At 48.2% G+C, this 19,324-nt stretch overlaps 1 protein-coding gene across 3 annotated transcripts in view; it reads left to right on the plus strand.

The window, feature by feature from the left end:
- Window positions 1–9,097, plus strand: part of MXRA7 (matrix remodeling associated 7) — a 29,097-nt gene extending 20,000 nt beyond the window's left edge. For 2 of the 3 annotated variants that reach the window (XM_075110978.1, XM_075110977.1), the window contains one exon: window positions 3,102–4,871. Coding sequence is in view for 2 of the 3 variants with exons in the window: in XM_075110977.1 (XP_074967078.1) it covers window positions 3,102–3,141 (40 nt within the window). In the remaining variant the exon portion in view is untranslated. Of the gene's footprint in view, window positions 1–3,101; window positions 4,872–7,987 lie in introns of those variants that run through there. The other variant, XM_075110976.1, reaches the window with a different exon arrangement.
- The last annotated feature ends 10,227 nt before the right edge of the window (window positions 9,098–19,324 follow it).

Genomic DNA, 19,324 nt, shown 5'->3' on the forward strand with positions numbered 1-19,324 from the left:
TCTGCTCAGGGGTGATGCAGTTCCCGAGCCCATGGACTCCTCGCTGGCCCCTATCCTAAAGGTGATGGGACTTGTGCTCCCCAGCCACGTGGGCTCTGGCAGCCTCAACTGCTTTTCTGGTGTTTCTGAGGAGCGGTAGGTTTTTCCTGAGGTCGTGTGCACCTTTTGACTTTTCTGTCCAACTGGAGGGATTTTGGGTGTGTTTTGATAGAAGCTTCCTTTGGTACCTCTCACTGTCCCACTCTTATTTCTAAGCACTGACTGTCTCCGTGTTCTGCATTTAAGTCCTCCCTCTCCATGTTTTACCTGTTGGCTGAAGGAACTGGCCCACGCTTTGGGGACTACCAGGAAAGCTTAGATTTAGTTTGTCATTCTTCCTGCAGAATGCTGACAAGACTGGGTTACGGCCACTACCAGAAATGACATGGTGGCTGCCCATCTCATGGAAATGGTAGAGAAATGGGAAGCAGTGGTGATGGGACCATCCCCAGCAGTGAGATGGGAGGGAACTGCCTGGGGAGAGCTTCATCACCCATTGCCAGGTCTGCCCAGCACCCAGGGTCTTTCTTTGCTGCTCTTGATCCTCAAGGGTCGGCTAGCCTGTCTGGATTGAAGAGAGTCTGGAGCCAGATTGCTATCTGCCCTCTTTGCCAGGATTGCAGACCAGAGGACTGATGTTCCTAAGAAGCCAAACTGCTCCCTCTGCCAGGAGGAGGAGCTGGGAATGGTCCATACTTCAGAAAATCAGCTTTCTGAGTGAAACTATTGCTGGAAAGGGCACAAGGGATTGCCAGAGGTGGTTACAGCAAGATACTTTGGGACCTCCTTGGCGTGGGTCAGGACTTCTCTGGAAAGCTATAGTCTGTGGATGGGCTACAGGATTTCCTGACCTCCTGCTGCCAGTTTTGCACACATAAGGGATAAACACACATGGGAATGCCACCAGCCCACCGGGTTTATCAGTGCTGGGATGCTGTCTGCTCTCAAAGGCAAGAAGCCCACGCCCTTGTGCTGATGCCACGGCTGAGCTGGAGTGCAGGGAATGCTTCTGAGGCCACCAGAGGGACATGCAGTTGCCATGCTTCAGGAGATGCGCAGTCTTTTGAGAACTTCAGTACCTGAGCCTCCCTCGTAAGCCAGGACCTGCCCTTGTCTGAGCTCCTTGTTTTCCAGTTGTTCCTTGCACAGAACCATGTCCAGCTGGCAAATCGTACGACTTACTGACTTGGCCTTCAGCTAGGGCCAGAGCAGAGATATTTGGATAATTTTTATCTGAAGAGAGGATACAGGCTTCCAGCAAACGAAGACTCTAAGTTGGTTTGATTGATACGCTGCTAGGGGAAAGCATGCCAACCAGGTTGATCTTATTGTCCAAAGCGAATGGAAAGGAGGGGAGAGCCAAGGATAAGCAGTGGCTCAAAGCTCTCGGCCTCCAGCCCAAGCTAATTAAGCCTCTCAGGCTCCGTGGCAGCAATGTCAGAGCTTCTCAGCCTGGGGGGGCTATATGGCCCTGATGTCCCCAGTGACGGACTGTCTCAGGCTCTTTAATCTAATCCCCCCCACAGCTTGCTCCAAGAGCAGTAAGGAGTACCCCTGCTGTGTAGATGGGGAATTTATGGCTCTGACAGACATCCCTCCATTAAGTTTATGCTTGGTTTAAAATCATTTCACCCCAGCTGTCAGCTTGGCCCTGTCCTGGAGGTGAGTATCCCTGTGAGGGGCTGCAACCGAGCCCCATCCGCTCTCCCAGACATCCTCCATCCCTCACCACTCCAACTGTGGCACGCTGGAGGGGACCTCTCCTCTGGGCCCCCGTGGCAACGAGCTTATGCCGTCGCGCGTGAAATCTGATTACGCTTGCGTGACTTGAGCGGGATGATCTGATCCTCAGCACTGCAAATCTTGCAGAGAGATTATCCACTCCAGAGAATTTCCTTTCTTTGTCCTAATGGGCCGGCCACTGAGCCTCCGCAGCGTTGCTTGAGTAACGCCGGTCCGATGTGATGCTTCAGCCTGTATCTCCCATCCGGGATCCGGGTCGCCAGCTGCTCTCGTGAGGCTGCTGGAGAAAGAAACCTTTTGCAGGGGATTGAAGAAGAGATGAGGCTGCAATTTGCTTTCATGCTGTGGTGGTTGGGAGCAGGGGAGTTTCAAATAGGGCTCAGGTGTTATGGGCGGTGAACCCTATTGAATTCAGGAGGAATTAGGCTGGGGTGCATCTGCATGTCTCTGTATGTGACCAGGTACTGTGTGTTGTAGCTTCCCGCTGCCTTAGTGCAGGTGTCTGTCCGTGGGCAGCTGCCCAGCCTACTGTCAGGTGTTTCCCATTGTGGACGGTGGGCCACGAGAGATGCTGGGGCAGCAAGGGCAGAGTGTCTGAAAGGTTCAGGCTGAGAACAAGGGACCATGTTTTTTAGCCCTGGCTCTGCTAACAACATACTGCAAGTCCTCAGGGAGTGCCTGGATGTCCCCACCCATAAAACACATCTAATTATCTCACCTTCCTTCCCTGGGACATTGGGAGACCTTCCCATCAAAAGGAAGCCCCATGACCTGCAGAAAGCCTGGGGTTTTTTGCCTTCTTCCCTTGAACAGACGCACCTGTAGGAAGATTGAGAAAGGTTGACCTGATCAGGCACACTGCCCTGTGAAACCAGTACTTGATCCTGGCTCATCTGGCTGAAGGTGAGAGGAGGAATCTGGGCTGGACAAGGGTGCCAGCAGCCTGGGGAGGCTCTGCACAAGACAGTGAGGCAGTAACCCCTGGAGCTAATGAAGGCTTCCAATTAACTGGGCTTCTGCAGTTCTCATCAGTAGGTCAGAAGGGTTGTAACTTAGTCTTGGTACCAGACGAGAAGATTTACACCCCTGATTGAGTTTTGACTATCCTGCTGCAGTTGATGAAGCAAAGTGCCTCCTCTTCAGAGGCATGAGGTTTGCAAACAGCAGCTTGTTCTGCCCTGAGGTGGGAAGTTGCCTTGCCTTTCCTGCCCCCACACACACCGAGTTTTCCCCTGCTCATTTATGTGAATAATAATGAACCAACCTGGGGGGTGAAATGACTGAAATGATTTCTCTTCTCTCCCTGTTTCTCTTTGCAGAACTGAAGACTATATGAAGTTGTCCCTAGCCTCCTCCTAAAGGCATCCCTTGGCATCTTTAAAGGCTTGAGAGAAATACCAAAACCAACCAAACACACCCATAAGAGAAATCCATAAACCCTCAAAACTTGGGATCCCCTCTTGGTCTGAAGTTGAATTCTTCAAAAACTCCTGTGGTGTCAAGTTTGAGGAGATCCTGTTGTGTGGCTCCATGGATTGGGGCTGGGCCCAAGCAGTGACTGGAGTTGTGTTTGGGGGACTGGGATGTCCTAGGATATGAACCTTCTTCCCCCTCCCCCAAACAGAACCCAGATTGGATATGAAATATGCAGCGAGTCTATTAGTTGTGTTCATTACCATGTGTTAGGCCTGCCATGAAATCCGTGTTGTTCCTTTATTGGGGTGGGTGAGCCATAGCTCTTCTCCCAGACCAGCCTGGACCTTATACCAGACTATGAAGTTGTTTCTTCCTGGGGCCAAACTTGTCTTTATTGCTGAGGATGGGAACTGCCCATGATTTCAAATGTTGTACAACGCTGCTTTATTCTGAGGAGTGGAGGGACAAAGTGGCGTCCCAGTGAGAGATGGCAGATGGTAGCTGGATTGACTCAAATCTTGCTTCTGTAGTTACTTTAGCAGAGAGCTGATTTCTGTAGGTAGACAGAATGACTTGAGAAGTGATGAAGATTGATAGTTTAGCTGTTCTGCTTGTGGTGGAGGTTTAGGAGACCACACTTTGGCTGCTGTTAATATCTGGATTCTCACTTTTCCCTACTCCGGTCCCCAAGAGGAGAGACCCAAGGAGGTAGCTATGGGGTGAGGGGTTCCGTCTGGCTCAGGATGAGATTGTGGGGGTCCTGGAACAGACACCCTCCCCATTCCTCTGCCTGCTTGCTGTTCCAGTGCCCCTTCTCTTGCTAGCCCTGTGGCTTGCCCACTGGAGCCAGAGCTCCGCATCTCCCCTCAGCTCTGTCACTTAGAGAAGATGAATTCGGCTGGGCGTGTGTACCTGCTTCAGACATAGCAGGTTTCAAATCAACCGCAGCTGGTTTGTAAGAGAAGAGGGCCCACGTCCTCTAATGACGTTGTAGGAACACCAGGCTGGGTGGGAATGTGTCCTTCAAAGTTGCTCTCTCACTGCAGGACAACTGCCTCCTGGCTGATGCTGCAAACATATCAGAAACCCAACAGGCTGCTTTTTGTTTTTTCTTTTCTCCTTTTGAATTCCTATGCAGACAATACTTGAAACCTTGTACACAGTTGTCCTTTCCAGCGCCTGGGGGTGGCAAACTCTTCATAAAAGGGCTTATTTAAAGAACAGCAGGAGGCTTCAGCTTTAGAAGAGGCTGGGCTGCCCCTTCCCAGCCGACAACTGCAAGCGTGTTTAGTGGTTTGCATATGAATTTAGGCACATCTGGACCCTCTGCTTCAACATCCCACCGGTATAGCCGCTGTCTCCCCTCGGTGCTGGCTAGCTGACTGTGTCCCGAGCACCCAACTATGCAAAGAATGCCTTATATACATTGTGTTTAAGTAACATGGCAATATGTACATCGAGCAAAGTCTATAGTTGAGTCCAGATTTTTGCTAGTGGCAGTGAGTCAAACTATTTCTTCAACTCAAATGGCTGTCTGGGTATTTTTTACTTTCGTTTGTTTTGTTTGTTTGTTTTGTATCTGACGGTGGCTCTTATACAAAGGACTGTAATTCTAGTGGCTTGAATCTGTAAAAATTGCCTTTGTTTGGTCCAATAAACCTTTGAATAGTTTATTTGGTTTGTGCTTGTTCTCCCTGCCTCCAGCAGCTTGCAACTTCTTCCTCAAGAGATTTGTGTTGAAAATCTGCGTTTTAGGTTAGAGGTACTTTCTGCTCTCCTACGCCTTTTACCCCATAAACAATTCCACTGGCTTCCTTAACAACAGAGTCAGACCAGTGGCAAAAGTCAGGGATCTTCCCTTATTTCTGCTGGAGTAACGCAGTGTTGAGCAGGATCCCGGTCTTGTTTGGCTGCGGAGCAATTGGCAGCGTTCCCAAATGCAGAGCTCTGCCTGGGAGTTCAGCTGCCGTGAACGCGGATGCCCAGTTCCTGAGACGCACATCTCCTCTAACATACCTACGGCTCACTGCCCCAAACCTCCAGTTAATCGTAAAATTCTTGGACTGAAGTGTCTGAAAAAAGCCTACAGGAGTTAAATATGCGAATTCAATTGCCTATCAAGAAGAATTAGGCTGCTTTGAAAATCCTTAATTAATCTATTTTGTCAGCAATAAGTAAAATTCTGTTGACCTCCTGAATCCAAGTGGTTTCGAGGACAGCAATTGTGGGAAGGGAGAATGATTTTACTTGTGAATGGGGTAGCTTTGATCTGAAATCATTAAAAAAAAAAAATACAATCTGGAGCAGTACCGAGTTGTTTTACAAGGTCGCCTTTGATAGGAGAAGCTCCTTTCTAAAATCAGTTTAATCTTTTTGATGCCTTACTCTTCCTTCCCAGGCTCTTTTCTCCCTTTATCTTTGTTTTGCTCTCTCTTTGGTGTAGATTAGGTAGCACAGAGAAGTCACAGTGGTAACAGCTCTTTTTTATTTCTGTTTTTCAAATGCACAGTCCTGATATTCAATGTTGAGGGGAAAGCGAAAACCCATTGATGTTGCACTTAAAAAAATAGAGTGAATATTGTCTGTGATCTTGATTTTGGAGGTTTGGAGACAAGGAAAGGGGCCTTTGGGGACCTTTCAGCAGTGTTAATGTCTGAAATAACGAGCAAGGGATGCAGACCTGTGTGGAGCGCTCCCAGCTGGCATGCGTTTCAGACACATGAGGCAGAGCTGTGTATTGAATTTCTCCCCAGCAGACTGGAAATGTGCCCTCTGGTGCCCAGCAGTGATCTAAAATAAAATATTGATCACTAACGACTGTGCTTCCCTTCCTTTCGTCTGGAAAGGGCGGTTGGATGCTATTAATGGGAGCATAAAAAAATTACAGAAGAGACAGACAAACGTGGGCGCTTGACAGCCTGTGGCCAGAGCTTTCCTAACCAAAAGATCCCACATCATTATCAGGGTATGTTTGGCCTTAGGACAATTGCATTTTAATTGCAATAGAAAAGAACTGGCAAATGAGCTTTCTTTTGCCAGGATCCGCCTTCTTCCCGCCCTGCCTGCTGCAATGGTGCCGGGAGGACAGCCTGCTGTTCCTGCTTCTGCTGGGGCTTAGCCCAGGAGAGGGGCAAATGCAGAGCGCCTCTTCCCAGGAGCTCAGCACACGAAGGCTCCTCTGCCTGTTCCTGTCTCCTTCCATTGATCTCGTTCATGGTGCGGTTGCTCCTGATGTGTTGACGCTGCCCTCTCTTCTTTCGGGCAAAGATTGTGTCCTGGTTTTGCCTGTCAATAGGTATTTCTACCCCTCTGGTTACTGCAACAGCTAATAGTTTGTCCGCACAGGACTTGCAGGAAGACCACCCCAGGTTAAATAATGGCGTGCATTTAAATGGATTAATTACAGTGTATTAAAGTCCTATGCAAAAAGCTGGCTGTGACGGGGACAAAGGACTCCTACCAGGGTGACCATGTGGAAGTCAGAGCCAGAGTCTGCCTTTCTAGCCCAGGGGAGGTCTAAAATGCTAAACAAGCAGGAGGAGCTGGGATTGTACAGATCTGTGCTCTGAGCTGCTGGGCTGTCGCTGAATTCTGACCCCACAGTTACGCAGGGGCAAAATGAGCCTTGAAGTAATAGAAACTGCTTCTCCCTTGTTACAGCCGTAAAACACCACCACCTCATTAGTTCTTCTAATCTCACAGAGTGTCAGGTATGAGGAGTGCTAGGCAATACGGCAATCGGATCCCAATCAGGTAGGAGTCCGGCAGTGAGAATACACCAGCCCACAGCCAGCCCTCACCGAGGCCAACGTGCACATTCATTTTGCCCTAAAAGAGGATTTTGTGGACATCAAAAGCAGTTTAATCAGTTTGTGAGCTACTTGCGAACAAATGACCCTCCTGTGCTGTCCACCCTTCTGTATCCCTGAGTGATGATCAGTAGATGTGTCACCAATGTAAGCCCTCCTATAAAGCTTCCTCAGATAAAGCCCTGTGACAGACACCAATCTTTGTGCTGCAGGACATGCAACAATGGTTAACTGCTTCGGGTTAGGGAAAATCAGGATATCATCTGTTACCAGGGAAGGGAGTTAATCATCTACTGCGGGACTTTCTAGGGATGGAGATCTGAGCTAGATGGCCCTCTGGCCAGCCCCTGCCCACCCAGGGATCACCTCGTTGCTGGACTGGCTGCATGAGTCCATCTCACCATTTGACAATGGCGGATGAACTCTGGATCAAAGATTTCTATCTGTGATCTTATCTTCCAGTGGCTGATTAAAGTCATGTCCACACTGAAAGTAGTCTAGTCTCTAGTTCTAAGGCAAGGTATGCATTTAAAATTTAATAGCTATTCCTGAATTACTCTGTATCTTCATGCTGTCATTGCAGAATGAAAGGACACTGCTGATGAAGCTTAATCCCATTTCATTATGGAGTCTGCTAAATTGGGACATGTTGGTCTTATGAAATTCCACATGTCCAGTTACCCTGAAACTTTGAGCACAGATAAGCCCTGAGAAACTCCAAAGCTGGTGTTAAAGCAGTCTGGTTTATCTCCATATTTAAGGAACTGCAGAGACATGCAGGATGATTGGATAGCTGGGAAGGTGGATGAAGGAGAACCGGAGGCTCTCTCTTTCTCATCTCACATGGGCAGATTTTCTGCAGTCAGCAGAGCTTGTAAAATGACTTCTGTTTGACTTTGTATTTCATTTGACCATGGGGTTCTTGCTCAAAGTGCTTTCTGGGGACTGGCTATTCCTACTTCTCCTTTTCTTCTTGACAGGGTTCAGAGAGAGCAGCTGGCTGCCATCTTCAGGCTCATGAAGGAAAAAAGTGACACATTTGGAGAGATGTCTGAAGGAGACATGAAGGAGCAGCTTAGACTGTATGATATATAACCTCGCAGCCAGTGGAGACTATGCCCAGAAGTCATCTTGGCCCTTATTATGCAGCACACTGGAGACTGTAGTGCTACAGACATGTTTTGGTAGTTATTTTGCAGTTCCAGTTTGTTTTACAAACACATATAGGCCTGGGATATATATATTTCAGAAGATTTGTAATTTCTCACCCTTTGTATCATTTCTCCTTGAAGAGTTATCATGATATTTTCATCTCGTGCAGAGGTTTTTACCTCTTTCTGGCTGGGCCATATGTCTCAGTCACACAAAATAGTTAGAAGTTGCAACTTTTTTTCTGGCCATGCTTTCTCAAAATGCATTTTCAAACCTAGTCTTTATCAGTTTGACATCTGAAGAAAGCCAAAGATGATAGATGTAAAATGGATGAAAATAATATAATCATAGAATAACTTGCGTTGGAAGGGACCTGGGAGGTCTGTAGTCCACCCTCCTGCTCAAAGCCGCATCAGCTATGAGATCAAGCCAGGTTACCCAGAGCTTTATCCTGTCAGGTCTTTAAAACCTCCAAGGGTAGAGACTGCATACCACCTCTTGGCAGAGAGGCTTCCAGTCCTACAGCTAGAAAACTAATAGCGAAAGCCAAGGCATTAGTGCGGCGATTAGAGGTGAGTTGCCGTTCTCAGCTCCTTGGAAGGAACGCTTCATCCTTCATGCTGGCTTTCTGAAACACATCCAAGTCGGTGCTGCTGACCCCGCTGAGCTCATCTTCTCGCCTGAGAAAACAGCAGCTAACTTCAGCCTGGAAACACAAACATCTCTTCACCTCTTGACACTGGTAAAACAGTGCAGAAAGGTGGCTGGCATTTTTACAAGGATGGTTGTGTGCAATTCAGATCCTGTTCTCCTAAAATAAAAAATTATGCTGGGAAAATGACTTTACGTCGGAAAGCTCTGTGAATTTGTCAGGTATTTTGCACAGTTTTGACCGGCCATGGTGGTTTGGATAGAGTAAATAGCATTCCTAATTTTAACTGAATGTCTTCTGGTGTACTGTTCTCGCCAATGAAATCCTGTTAAATACTTTATTATCAGGAAGGATTTTCTCAGTTTTAATAACTGCCGACAAAAGGAGGCAACATTTTCTGACCCAGCTTTAGGGAATGATCTCTTAAAAGATAAGGTTTGCTTTATTTTGTGTAACCCTTTTGAGTCTGGGAAACCACATATCCCATTATCTGGTCACTGTTTCCCACTACAGTATGTTCTATAACACTATTTGACTTTTAAGCAAAATTTTATATTCTAGTTGTTTTCACTTAGGTGAATGCATATTTATTAGAAAATTAAGCTGGTTTTACTGCCAAGTCATGACTTAATCTAAATTTAATGTCTGAAAATTTCCTCTTCTTATTCGACGTGAGGAAATTAAGTGGGAAAAGGAGTCTCATGATGTGAAACATCATCTAGCTTGCTGTGTCCCATGGCCACCATTTCCTTTGTCAAGCTGTTCAAAGGGAGGAATGTAGACAATTTTCTTCCCAGTTCAAAACTGAAAGCAAGATCCTTTCCAAAGCTCTTTTGAAAGCAAGCAAAGGAGAGTTAAGTTTAGTTGAGTTTTAGTCTTTGTCTTGTAGACTTTACAGTTTATTTCCAGAGTGTTTTTATATTTCCTCTTTCACATGTGGGCAGAGAAGAACGGGAACATTTCTGAAAAAAAAAAATTCCTCAAACTCTTCAGCTTCACATTATGCTGGCAATGAATATGGAAGAGCAGCTGGCATTACACCTGTCCCGCCCATACCAACGCCGAGCAGTGTCACCAAAATGTTAAGACGCTGTTGATGACAGGATGGCGGTAAAAGACCCGTCAGTTACTAGGCCGAACTTAAAGGAAGAAATTAAGCTAAATAAAGAGGCTTGTGCCCAAGACATGCTACAAAGGGATGTGTACGTGTAAAACCCAAGGATTTTAAAAGGACGTCTCCTCTGCGTGCGGCGCAAGGCTGCAGTGACGAGGAGCCCACTGGACACGTCTGCAAGTACTCTGTGGACGCAGCGGGCAGGTGCCATTCGGAGGCTGCTGGGACCCGCAGCCATGGCGTACATCCCAACTTGGCCAGCTTCTCATCACCTTCTCCCTCTGGGCTCGTCAAAAGTTACACAGGGAGCCTTGGCAGCTGCTACAGCAGGATCTCCCCTCCTGGGTCCTGTCCTCTGAGTAACACCGGCCGCTTTTCCTCGGCCCTACGCAAGGCTGGCGGGTACAAATGTGGTCGCGGCGCGGGGGAACGCCGTGAGGGCCATCGGGGAGCCCTGCTCCCCCCGGGCATGCTCTGGGGCTGCAGTCATGGCCGGGAGGGCCCACGTCAGCCCCCGAAAGTGGGCAAAACGCCAGACTCTGCACAGAGCAGAGTATTTTATTCAGTTCATTTTTGTGCAAAGATGGGTGCTGGGTGGTAACCCACAAAGCTAGCACCCCACACCGAGAAACTACAAGGTATTTACACATTCAATGTGTCAGTCACAGCTAATATTCGCACCCCTCAGCTAATAATTTCTTAGTTTCTTTCTCGTTTCACCCTAAAGGTTCAGCTCCATCTTAATTTACCACACATGCTCAGAGAGCAAGGGGCTTATTTCAGGGGGAATTCTGGCCTATGGGCGTGATTTTGGTATTATGAGGATAGTTCACCTAAAGGGCACTTTGTTTTAGTTCTTATCAACATCCCAATTAGTTGTTCTTGATTATACACTGTATCACCCCGTTCTCAGCGTCTTCTGAGGCGGGATGTTCCCTTCTGAGTCTCTCAGTTCTACTCAAGGATATAGTCGTAAAACAGATGTTTCCCCCTCTCTCAGCTCCCTTCTCTGGCCGCCACATTCTGTTTTGCCGGGCTCACAGGGGTCACTGCTATTGCTGAGAGGAAAATTCTATCTTCCTCGGGGTATCACCCGCGCTGGGGCCCCTCACGGGGTCTCCTGCGAGCCCGGCCTCGGCGGGCCAGGCCCGCACCCGGCAGCAGCTCCTTCCCAGGCTGTGGCGGACGCTTCGGGACGGCGTCGGGGGACGAGGAGAGGGCGGCCCGGCCCGGGAAGGGGCCCGCCGCTGCTGCGGCGACCAGCCCCGCGCCGCCCTCGGCCGCTCCCCCTTGGACAGGCGTGTCCTCGCCGGGCACCCGTAGGGCGACGCGAAACAGCGCCGGCTTGTCCCCGCGCGGCCCCCGTCAGCCGCCGCGGCGGGGCAGAGCGGGGAGGCGCGTTAAGATGGCGGCGGCGGCGGCGGCGGCGGCGGCGGGAGGGTGATCCCGGCCCCGGCCCCGGCCCCGGCGACGGGAGGGCGGCTCTCGGGGCGGCCTTCTGTGAGTGCCTGGCCGAGGCCGCTCGGAGGGGGTTGCCGCGCCGGGGAGGCAGCGGGGACAGCCCCCCCCCGCCCCGCCGGGCTCCCGGTCTGTGAGGCGTCCGGCTGGCCCGCCTGTGCGCCGACACCGCCACCGCGCGTCTGGCCTGACCCAAGGCCCGCTGAAGTCGGCAGGACGCTGGTTCCCGTGGGCTGGGAGCGGGAGCGCAGTGAGATGAGCCGAGGTGACCGGTTTAAGCTGTTATTCAGTAAATCCACGCTCGGTGACGGGCGTCGGGTCCGTCGGCGCTGGCACCTCGGGAGATGAACCCTCTGTCCGTCTGAAAGCTCCCAGAGCTCTGTGGAGTGTGTGTTTGGCAAGGACGGTTCATCCTAGGGCTTTGCCAAGATGTTTTGCAGCCCCATTTTTTCTGATGTGTGTTCCTGACAGCCTGCCAAGCATGCTTTAATGTAATCATAGAATCGTTTAGGTTGGAAAAGGTCTTTAAGATCATGTCCAACCACTAACCTAACACTTCCAAGTCCACCACTACGCCATGTCCCTAAGTGCCACATCTACAGGTCCTTTAAACACCCCCAGGGATAGTGACTCCACCACCTGTCTGGGCAGCCTGTGCCAGCGCTTGATAACCCTTTCAGTGGAGAAATTTTTCCTAATATCCAACCTTGACCTCCCCTGGCACAACTTGAGGCCATTTCCTATCGCTTGTTACCTGGGAGAAGAGACCAACCCCCACCTCGCTACAACCTCCTTTCAGGTAGCTGCAGAGAGCAAGAAGGTCTGCCCACAGTCTCCTAATCTAGTCATGCGGGTCTTGGTCCTGCAGGTAAGGAATAGGGTGTGTTGTCTTGATCTAATCTCGGGTAGATCAGAGAGTGTTTTCTTCCACATCCTTAGTGTTCTTGGACATGTTTCGTTTCTCATTCAAGCTCAGGCAGTCTTTGAGTGCCAGAGAGAGAGCCAGGTTTAAAAGAAGTCTGGAATGATTTAGTTCAGGAACTTTAGTAGGTGGCGGGGGTGAAGGCAGGGGAAAAAGAGAGCAGAATTCCGCTCGTCTGGCTCTGTGGGTAGCTTTGATAAGGATTTCAGGTTTGGAGACTTTCTCTACAGATCTTTTAAATCAGCTTTTTTGCACAGGTTGCCTCTGGCATTGATAAACCTTATGCTCTGTGATGTGATAGCATCTGCTTTGCACTCTAGAGCTGGTGTAGGTTACGTAAATTGGGCTTGGCCCCCTGCGTTAGCGCTGTAGGCGAAGCGGGTGGCTGTGCCAACAGTACGAGGAATTGTGCCCGTGAACTTGTCGAGTGTGTCTGGTAAGGGAAGAGGTGGGTTTCCACTGTCCTTTCCTTTGAAGGAAATGGGAATAGTTACAGATGAGGAAAGATGTGGCCCCATACCCACCACAAACCCTCTGCTCTCTGCACCTATGAGGTTATTTTCTGTCTTCTGCGCTCTTAAGAGGAGGTATGGGATTTTTGCAAACCATGTCAAATATTTTGAATAAATTCCTGTGGGGCATTTCTCTGAATCAAAGGCAAAAGCCCTCAGCAATATCTACCAGAGGAGAACAAGTAGGAGTTTCCAGACCTGCTTTGGAGTTATGATAGTGCTAAGAAAAACCCAACCCGGCTCCTGTTCTTTTTTTTTGTTTTGGTTTGTGTTCATTCCCACCCCCCAGTCCCTCCTGTCTCTCAATTACTGTATCCAGGCTACATACATTTAACAGGGAATTAAATCCACAGTGTCTGAATTTATAATAGGCTGGGTTTATTCCCATGACAGTGGTGGGAACAAAGCTCAAAAATTATGTTGTAGGTAATGATCCATTTTAGAAAATATCATTTCCTCTGAAGAGTGAAATAACCAGTTCTGAAATTTGCAGTAACTGGTGACTCTAAGGAATTTTTGTAGTAATCAAGCAGTGAATGTGTAGAATAAGCATCTCCTGTTTTAAGAAGGCAGCTTCGCCTTTATAACCACCCACACTTTTGTTGGTGAATCACATTTTGATATAATGACTATATAAAAAGGAGCCAAAGAGTCAAATCACTATAAAACCCTTGGTATTTTAGCCTTTTCCACCTGCATTCCTCTGGAAGCTGCCTGACCAACATAGCCTCAGAGGTGGTGGAAAATGTACAGCGGTGCCTGCTACCTTCTGTTTGTGGCAAGTGAGCCATATTTTGGTTTATTCTCCTTTCTCCATAATATGACTAAAACTTTCTCACAAAGGTGAGTTTTTATAGGACTTTTGACATGTTCCAGGAATGTGATCTCTCTTGTGAGTCCTCTCTAAATGTCAGGAGAAGCAGCAAAGATTCTGGTCTATGACTGCCTGTTGAGGGCGTTAGGGAAGCAGCACCAAGTGGTAACAGTTCCTAAAGATGAGCTCAGGAGATGGGGAGGGAGTGCTAGTACCATGGATTTAAATACGGCTTTTTGCTACAACAGGAACAGTCCAAAGCACGGAAGTCCTTCTGATTTTATTTTAAACTTTGAACATATTTATTGCATGTCAAAAACATCCGATAGCTGGGTCCCAGCCAGCACCTCTGGAATAGCTGCGGGACGCTCCTTTTTCTAAAGGAGAAAATCTCTTGTCTGCAATGCTCTCCTGATTCCCAGGGTAGGTCAGGAATGCAGTCATCAAGATACATGTGTAGTGAGTGAGTCATGGCGTGATCAGCTGGTGGGAATGCTCTGTACTGCTTGAATTCCTTAGCTAATTTGTATCAGGAGCAATAAACGAACAAAGAGGTGGTGCTACATAGCTTGTTTCATCTTTGTTCGTCTCAGAGGAAGAGGGTAACTGATTTTGTTTTCCCCGAGAGGGTAGTGTCAAACCTACTGTGGGGATTGTGACTGTTTCCACACATTAAGCCAAATTGTTAGGGATGCTGCTATAGAAAGAGATGAAACAGGCAACCGACATAGTGCTGGGGAATCCTAAGCAGTTTCATCACATCTCCAAAATTGGCAGTGCGAACTGGGCCAAATGAGGCAGGGGAGGTTGCGTGCCTTCTCCACGTGGCCCCATGTGGATTGTTTCCAGTGGGAGAACCCAAGGGTGAGGTACGATGAATACTTGCACCCGTTGGGTTCAGTTTTCCCGCCTCTACAGTGGTTAAGAGATTGCAGTCTTGGTGCAAGGAAAGGCAATGCTTAGAGAGAGATAGTGCTGCTGCCAGAGCTGCCTGGCAGAAAGTATGATCCTTTTTGGAGCTTTTTTTTACCACGCTCCTGAAATGTCTCACCTTTTCTAGGCCAAGGCTAAGGTAAATGAAACCCTGAAGTGCTCAGAACTAGAAGAAAGTTTATATGCTGCACTTTCTGTAGATAAATGTAGGTAAATGTGAGATGGTGGGGGAGGAGAAGCAAGTACTGTTTATCCACTGGATGGTGCTGTTGTTTTATGCAAACAGCAGACAGATCCTGCATAGCTCGGCCTGAAGACTTCAAGTACTGTTTTGCTTCAGAAAGAATGAAGAAGGGTATGCACGGTCCTTTTCTCATTAGCAAATATCTCCCAAATCCTGTATGTTGTGATCCACCTGTTGTCCAGCATTCCTGAGACTGGCTATACTTAGCTAATGACTGCAGATGGGAAGACTCGTATTTTCTGGGCAATTCTTCCTGAACAGGACCAGAATTTTTCTAAAAAAAATTCATTTAAAGCTTCCCTCAGTCCCCCAGCCCTCAAAAGTTAAGCTTTGTTTCACCTGCAGGATGAGTATTTGTTGCCTTGGTCAAGGGCAGTAAGCTAGCTAGGAGTTGCTGGGGGAAAACTTGTTTTCAGAGTCTGTGGTTATACTTCGTTGTGGGGGAAGAGAAGCCACATTCCTCTGATGAAGCCACCTTTGCAGAGGCCAAGACTCGAGATTGAATTCTGTTTGCCTGCCATAGCATCAGATAAGATCTGAAACAGGTATTTGCGACTTCTGTGACATTATTCTAACATCCTTGTAACTTTTTATTGTATTGTTTTATAACTCTCTCTTAAAGATATAACTGCAATCCTTATGTAGGAGAGGACCTTGGGGATCACTGCCTCTGTAGTTTGTTTTCCTTGTCAACACTGGTACAGACTTTTATTGGAAAGGAAATAAAGAATAGTAGCCTGTGTGGTATGACAAATTGTTTTGCAAGCTCTGCCTGTGACTCAGCTGTTGGAGTTCAGCTACTGATAATTGATTGAAGCAGAAGGTAACTCAAGGAACTCGTTTAAGGAAATGGGAGGGTAGGAGAGGAAGTGGTGAAAGTATTTAGTTTGTAGTAAGTGAAGATGGCTGTATCAGTTCAGTAACTGTTCTGAAAGGTAATATTTTGAATTTTTAGGGCCTTCCAGCATCATAGGACTGGTTATCAGCTTCCTTCAGTTTCCAGATACCCCGAGTTCTGGTAGCAGAGGGAAACTTTGCAGAGAAAACTGCCGTCTGCTGGCAGCAGATGTTTCTGATGACCATGGCTAGTCTGTGGAGTACAGGTAGGAAACCCCTGTGTGATGGCACTGGTTCAGCACAGAGCCTTATGTTCTGTGTCACTGGCAAGGCTTTCGTCAGTGCCCGTGTTCCTGCAGCAGCCACATCTGAGCTCATGGAGAGCTGATCTGGCGGGAGGCACGCGTGGGTGCAACTAGCCAGGGGCTGGAGACTGGCTGCTGCAAACGGAGGGGGGAAAGCAGAGGTCAGAAGAGATAGTATCTTACTTTGAGGAGGCCAGTGGGTTATACGTAGGGCAAGTCCTGACTTCAGATGAATAACAGCATCAGATTCATGCCTTAATTTCTCATCTTACTGTTTGGACTCAGGGTAGTGGTTCCCCATTGAAGCACAGGATCTTTTTAATCCCTGCTGTCACCCTGAATTCCCTTTAGCTGCCCCTCCATTTGCATGGAGTGTGTCCATCTGTATCAGCAAGGGCCATTTAAAAATCCAGCTGTTTCCTTTTGGAGGAGAAACATTATAGCCCAGTCCCTAATGGAGGTCCATGACCTTCTGAGGGAAGAGGCCTTACTGAAAATGTGACTGGACAGATAAACCGGGACTGCCTGAGGAAGCAGGTTTGAGGGAGGTGGAATGACTGGCTGCCTGGGCTTGTCCCAGTGTCTGATGTTTGTCCTAAAAGAGCTACCTCTTTTGCAAAATGGAGGAGTTATGGTTTCTGGATACTTCTAAGATGTGGTCTGGGTGGCTGGGAGAGGGACTCAGACCTGTTGGTCTCTGAACTTTCTATTTGTTTTCCTTTTTTGTTAAAACATCTCTGTGTGCGTTTACACACTTCAGTTCTGATCGCCTGGGTAGATGTTGTCTGTTCCTCTTCCATGGTCTTTGTTTTGTTTGTTTTTCCACTGTGATGCGAAGCTATTGGATGAGTTACACAGGGTGTTACCTGCATATTAGCAATAGATCAGTGGAAACCGGATGGAGAAAATACAAACCCCAGCTTTTCTCTATACAGACTGTGCTGAAATTTGCACACCCACGCACTTAAATCAACTTTGTAGTGGTGAAGTTTGACTTTTGGCATGAGCAAGATGACTTTATTTCATGCAGTGCTGCATGAAAATTGTAGGTTGGGTGTTGCTGATTCCTTCTCCTGTACGGGCTGTGTTTCTTTGTCCTGCAGTCAGTAAAGGATTTCTGTGTCTCATCTGCTGCCCCTGTGGCAGGATGGAGCCGTGTGATGTTAGTGATGAAGCAGAGTATCACCATGTGTGAACTCAGAGACCTTGAGAAAGGAGCAGAGGCATTCTGAAAACTTGTTTTTAGGGGGAATTTTATCTTTCAGCTGTTTTCAAGCTGCCCATGAACACCCAAAAGCGTTGGGCCTCAGTCCTTGCTCTCATTTTATGCATACACCATGACAGTTTCAACAACACTATAATTGCACTCTTAAATTGGCAGAGCTGCGTGTGGGTTGATGAGATGGTTCCCTAAAATGTCCCGAGGAAATTGCCCATTGTCCTACATATCTCTTGTGCTTTGTTTTGTTTTGTTTTTTTAATTCCTGTCAGCACCCTTGAGGTGGGAAATTTTCTGTTTGGCTGTTTTATTTAACACACCATTCAGGCAACTGGGAGATCCAGCAGTCCTTTGTGCTGCCCCGGAGATCTGCGAGGGGCTCTCGTCCCAAGCTTTCCCTTCTCCCCTATATCTCTTATCACAGATAAACATCCACATCAGAGAGCAAACCTAGGGGAGAAAATCTGATATTAATGTAACTGAGAATGTAACTTATTGCAGCGGGGAGGAATTACTGTGTGATACAAAATCATTAAAAGAAAACCTTGCACCAGTGGCTCTTGGACTTGTGTGTTGACCTTGAGGAGATGCCTCCTGGGAACTGAAATGTTCTGCCTGGGGCACAGTGCAGTCACAGCTGTGAAGATCCTGCAAACGGTGGTGTTAGCAAGTGGTTTCCTGTTCTGAGGGCTGAGAATTTGTGCAGACAAAATTTGAGACGTCTTTTTCCTCTTGCATTTCACTATTTCACCTGCAGCTCAGCAGTCATCTTGGCAGAGGTGCTGCAGGTTTACGGGAAGCCCCTTTATCTGTGCTAGGCTGCTAGTGGAGCTGCTCACTGCTGGTACTGGTGGGGAGCGGCATCTTTATCACTGCAAAACTTTGGGTGCACAGGCAGAGAAGATGATGGATCTGCATCCAGTACCTTTATACGGGTTTCCAGCAGAAGTGCTGTCTTCGGAGGCCTGGCCGTAGTCAGGCTCCTTCATGTCAAAGGTCTGTCTTTGCAGCCAAGCGACGCTGCCTGTCTGGGATCCCACAGAGCTGCGGGAGCATCGCCTGCTCCCTCTGGCTCCCACCATCCTTTTTGCCAGCTCCTCCTGTAGCCTTTTGTGGCAAAGGGTTTCTTGGTAAAGGCTGGGTTATCCTTGTTTGTACGTGGATATTCTGTACCCCTGAATGATCTGCATTGTGTGTGACAGCTTGGTAATATTTATACTGACAAGCTGGTGACGATGGTGTTGATGTCCCTGCTTGTTTCCTGCAACAAGGAGTGAGGCAGCCACCCTCTTGCTAGTTGTACCAAAACGTGGTGGTTTCTGTCCTGCCTTCCGTGGTCGCAGCGACTGACTGAGCTGAGAAAAAGTGACTGTTTCGATGCCTGTGGGGGCACACACATGCGGATGCTTGGGCTTAGGATCTGGGAGCCCAGGTCTGATCCACCACATTGTCCTGAGGTGGGAGACCATGTGATGATGGTAATGGCAGGGTCCTGCCCTCTCAACCTAGGGGCTCATCGGCACATGGTGGGGTAGCAGAGCTGTGATCTGAGACCCCCTCCAACAAATACGCTTTCTCTCTCTAAACAAATCTACCAGAGGACAGCATTATCTGCCTGTCTCGATTCTTTTTCCTTCTTTGTGAGCACAAAATATCACAGAATAGCCTTGTGTACAGCTAGTTTTGGAGAAGGAGGTGGCTGGGGGTACTGAGAGCATGCTCCTCGGGTCACATAGCTGAGGGTATTGATGGGTATGCTGAAGCTGTGTTCCGGTGCACGTAGGAAGGGATGGTGCAAGGATGGTCTGTTGTCTGCCAGTTCTGCTCATCTCTTTTCTGTGCATCAACTCCACTTGCCAATTGCAGTGTTGAAACAAAATTTGATCACCTGGACTCTGCTCTGGGTCAAACCAGGTTAATAAAACTGGTGGCCGAGGGTTTGCAGGCATGAGTGTGACTTGATTTGGCCTGCAGGAGAACCCTGGTAGTGTTGGTGACCACCAAGATGTCTTGATTTTGGTGTTTCGGGTGCAGTTGGCAGAGCAGGCAGGTAGAACAGGTGTCTGTGGCTGAGCATATCAGCCAGGGTCTCCGGCACAAGATCAGGCAGCCTTAAGATACATTTTTGTTGACTTTGCAGACTGGTGGTGCACTT

Source organism: Phalacrocorax aristotelis, chromosome 16 (assembly GCF_949628215.1).
Source record: "Phalacrocorax aristotelis chromosome 16, bGulAri2.1, whole genome shotgun sequence".
Classification (NCBI taxonomy): domain Eukaryota; kingdom Metazoa; phylum Chordata; class Aves; order Suliformes; family Phalacrocoracidae; genus Phalacrocorax; species Phalacrocorax aristotelis.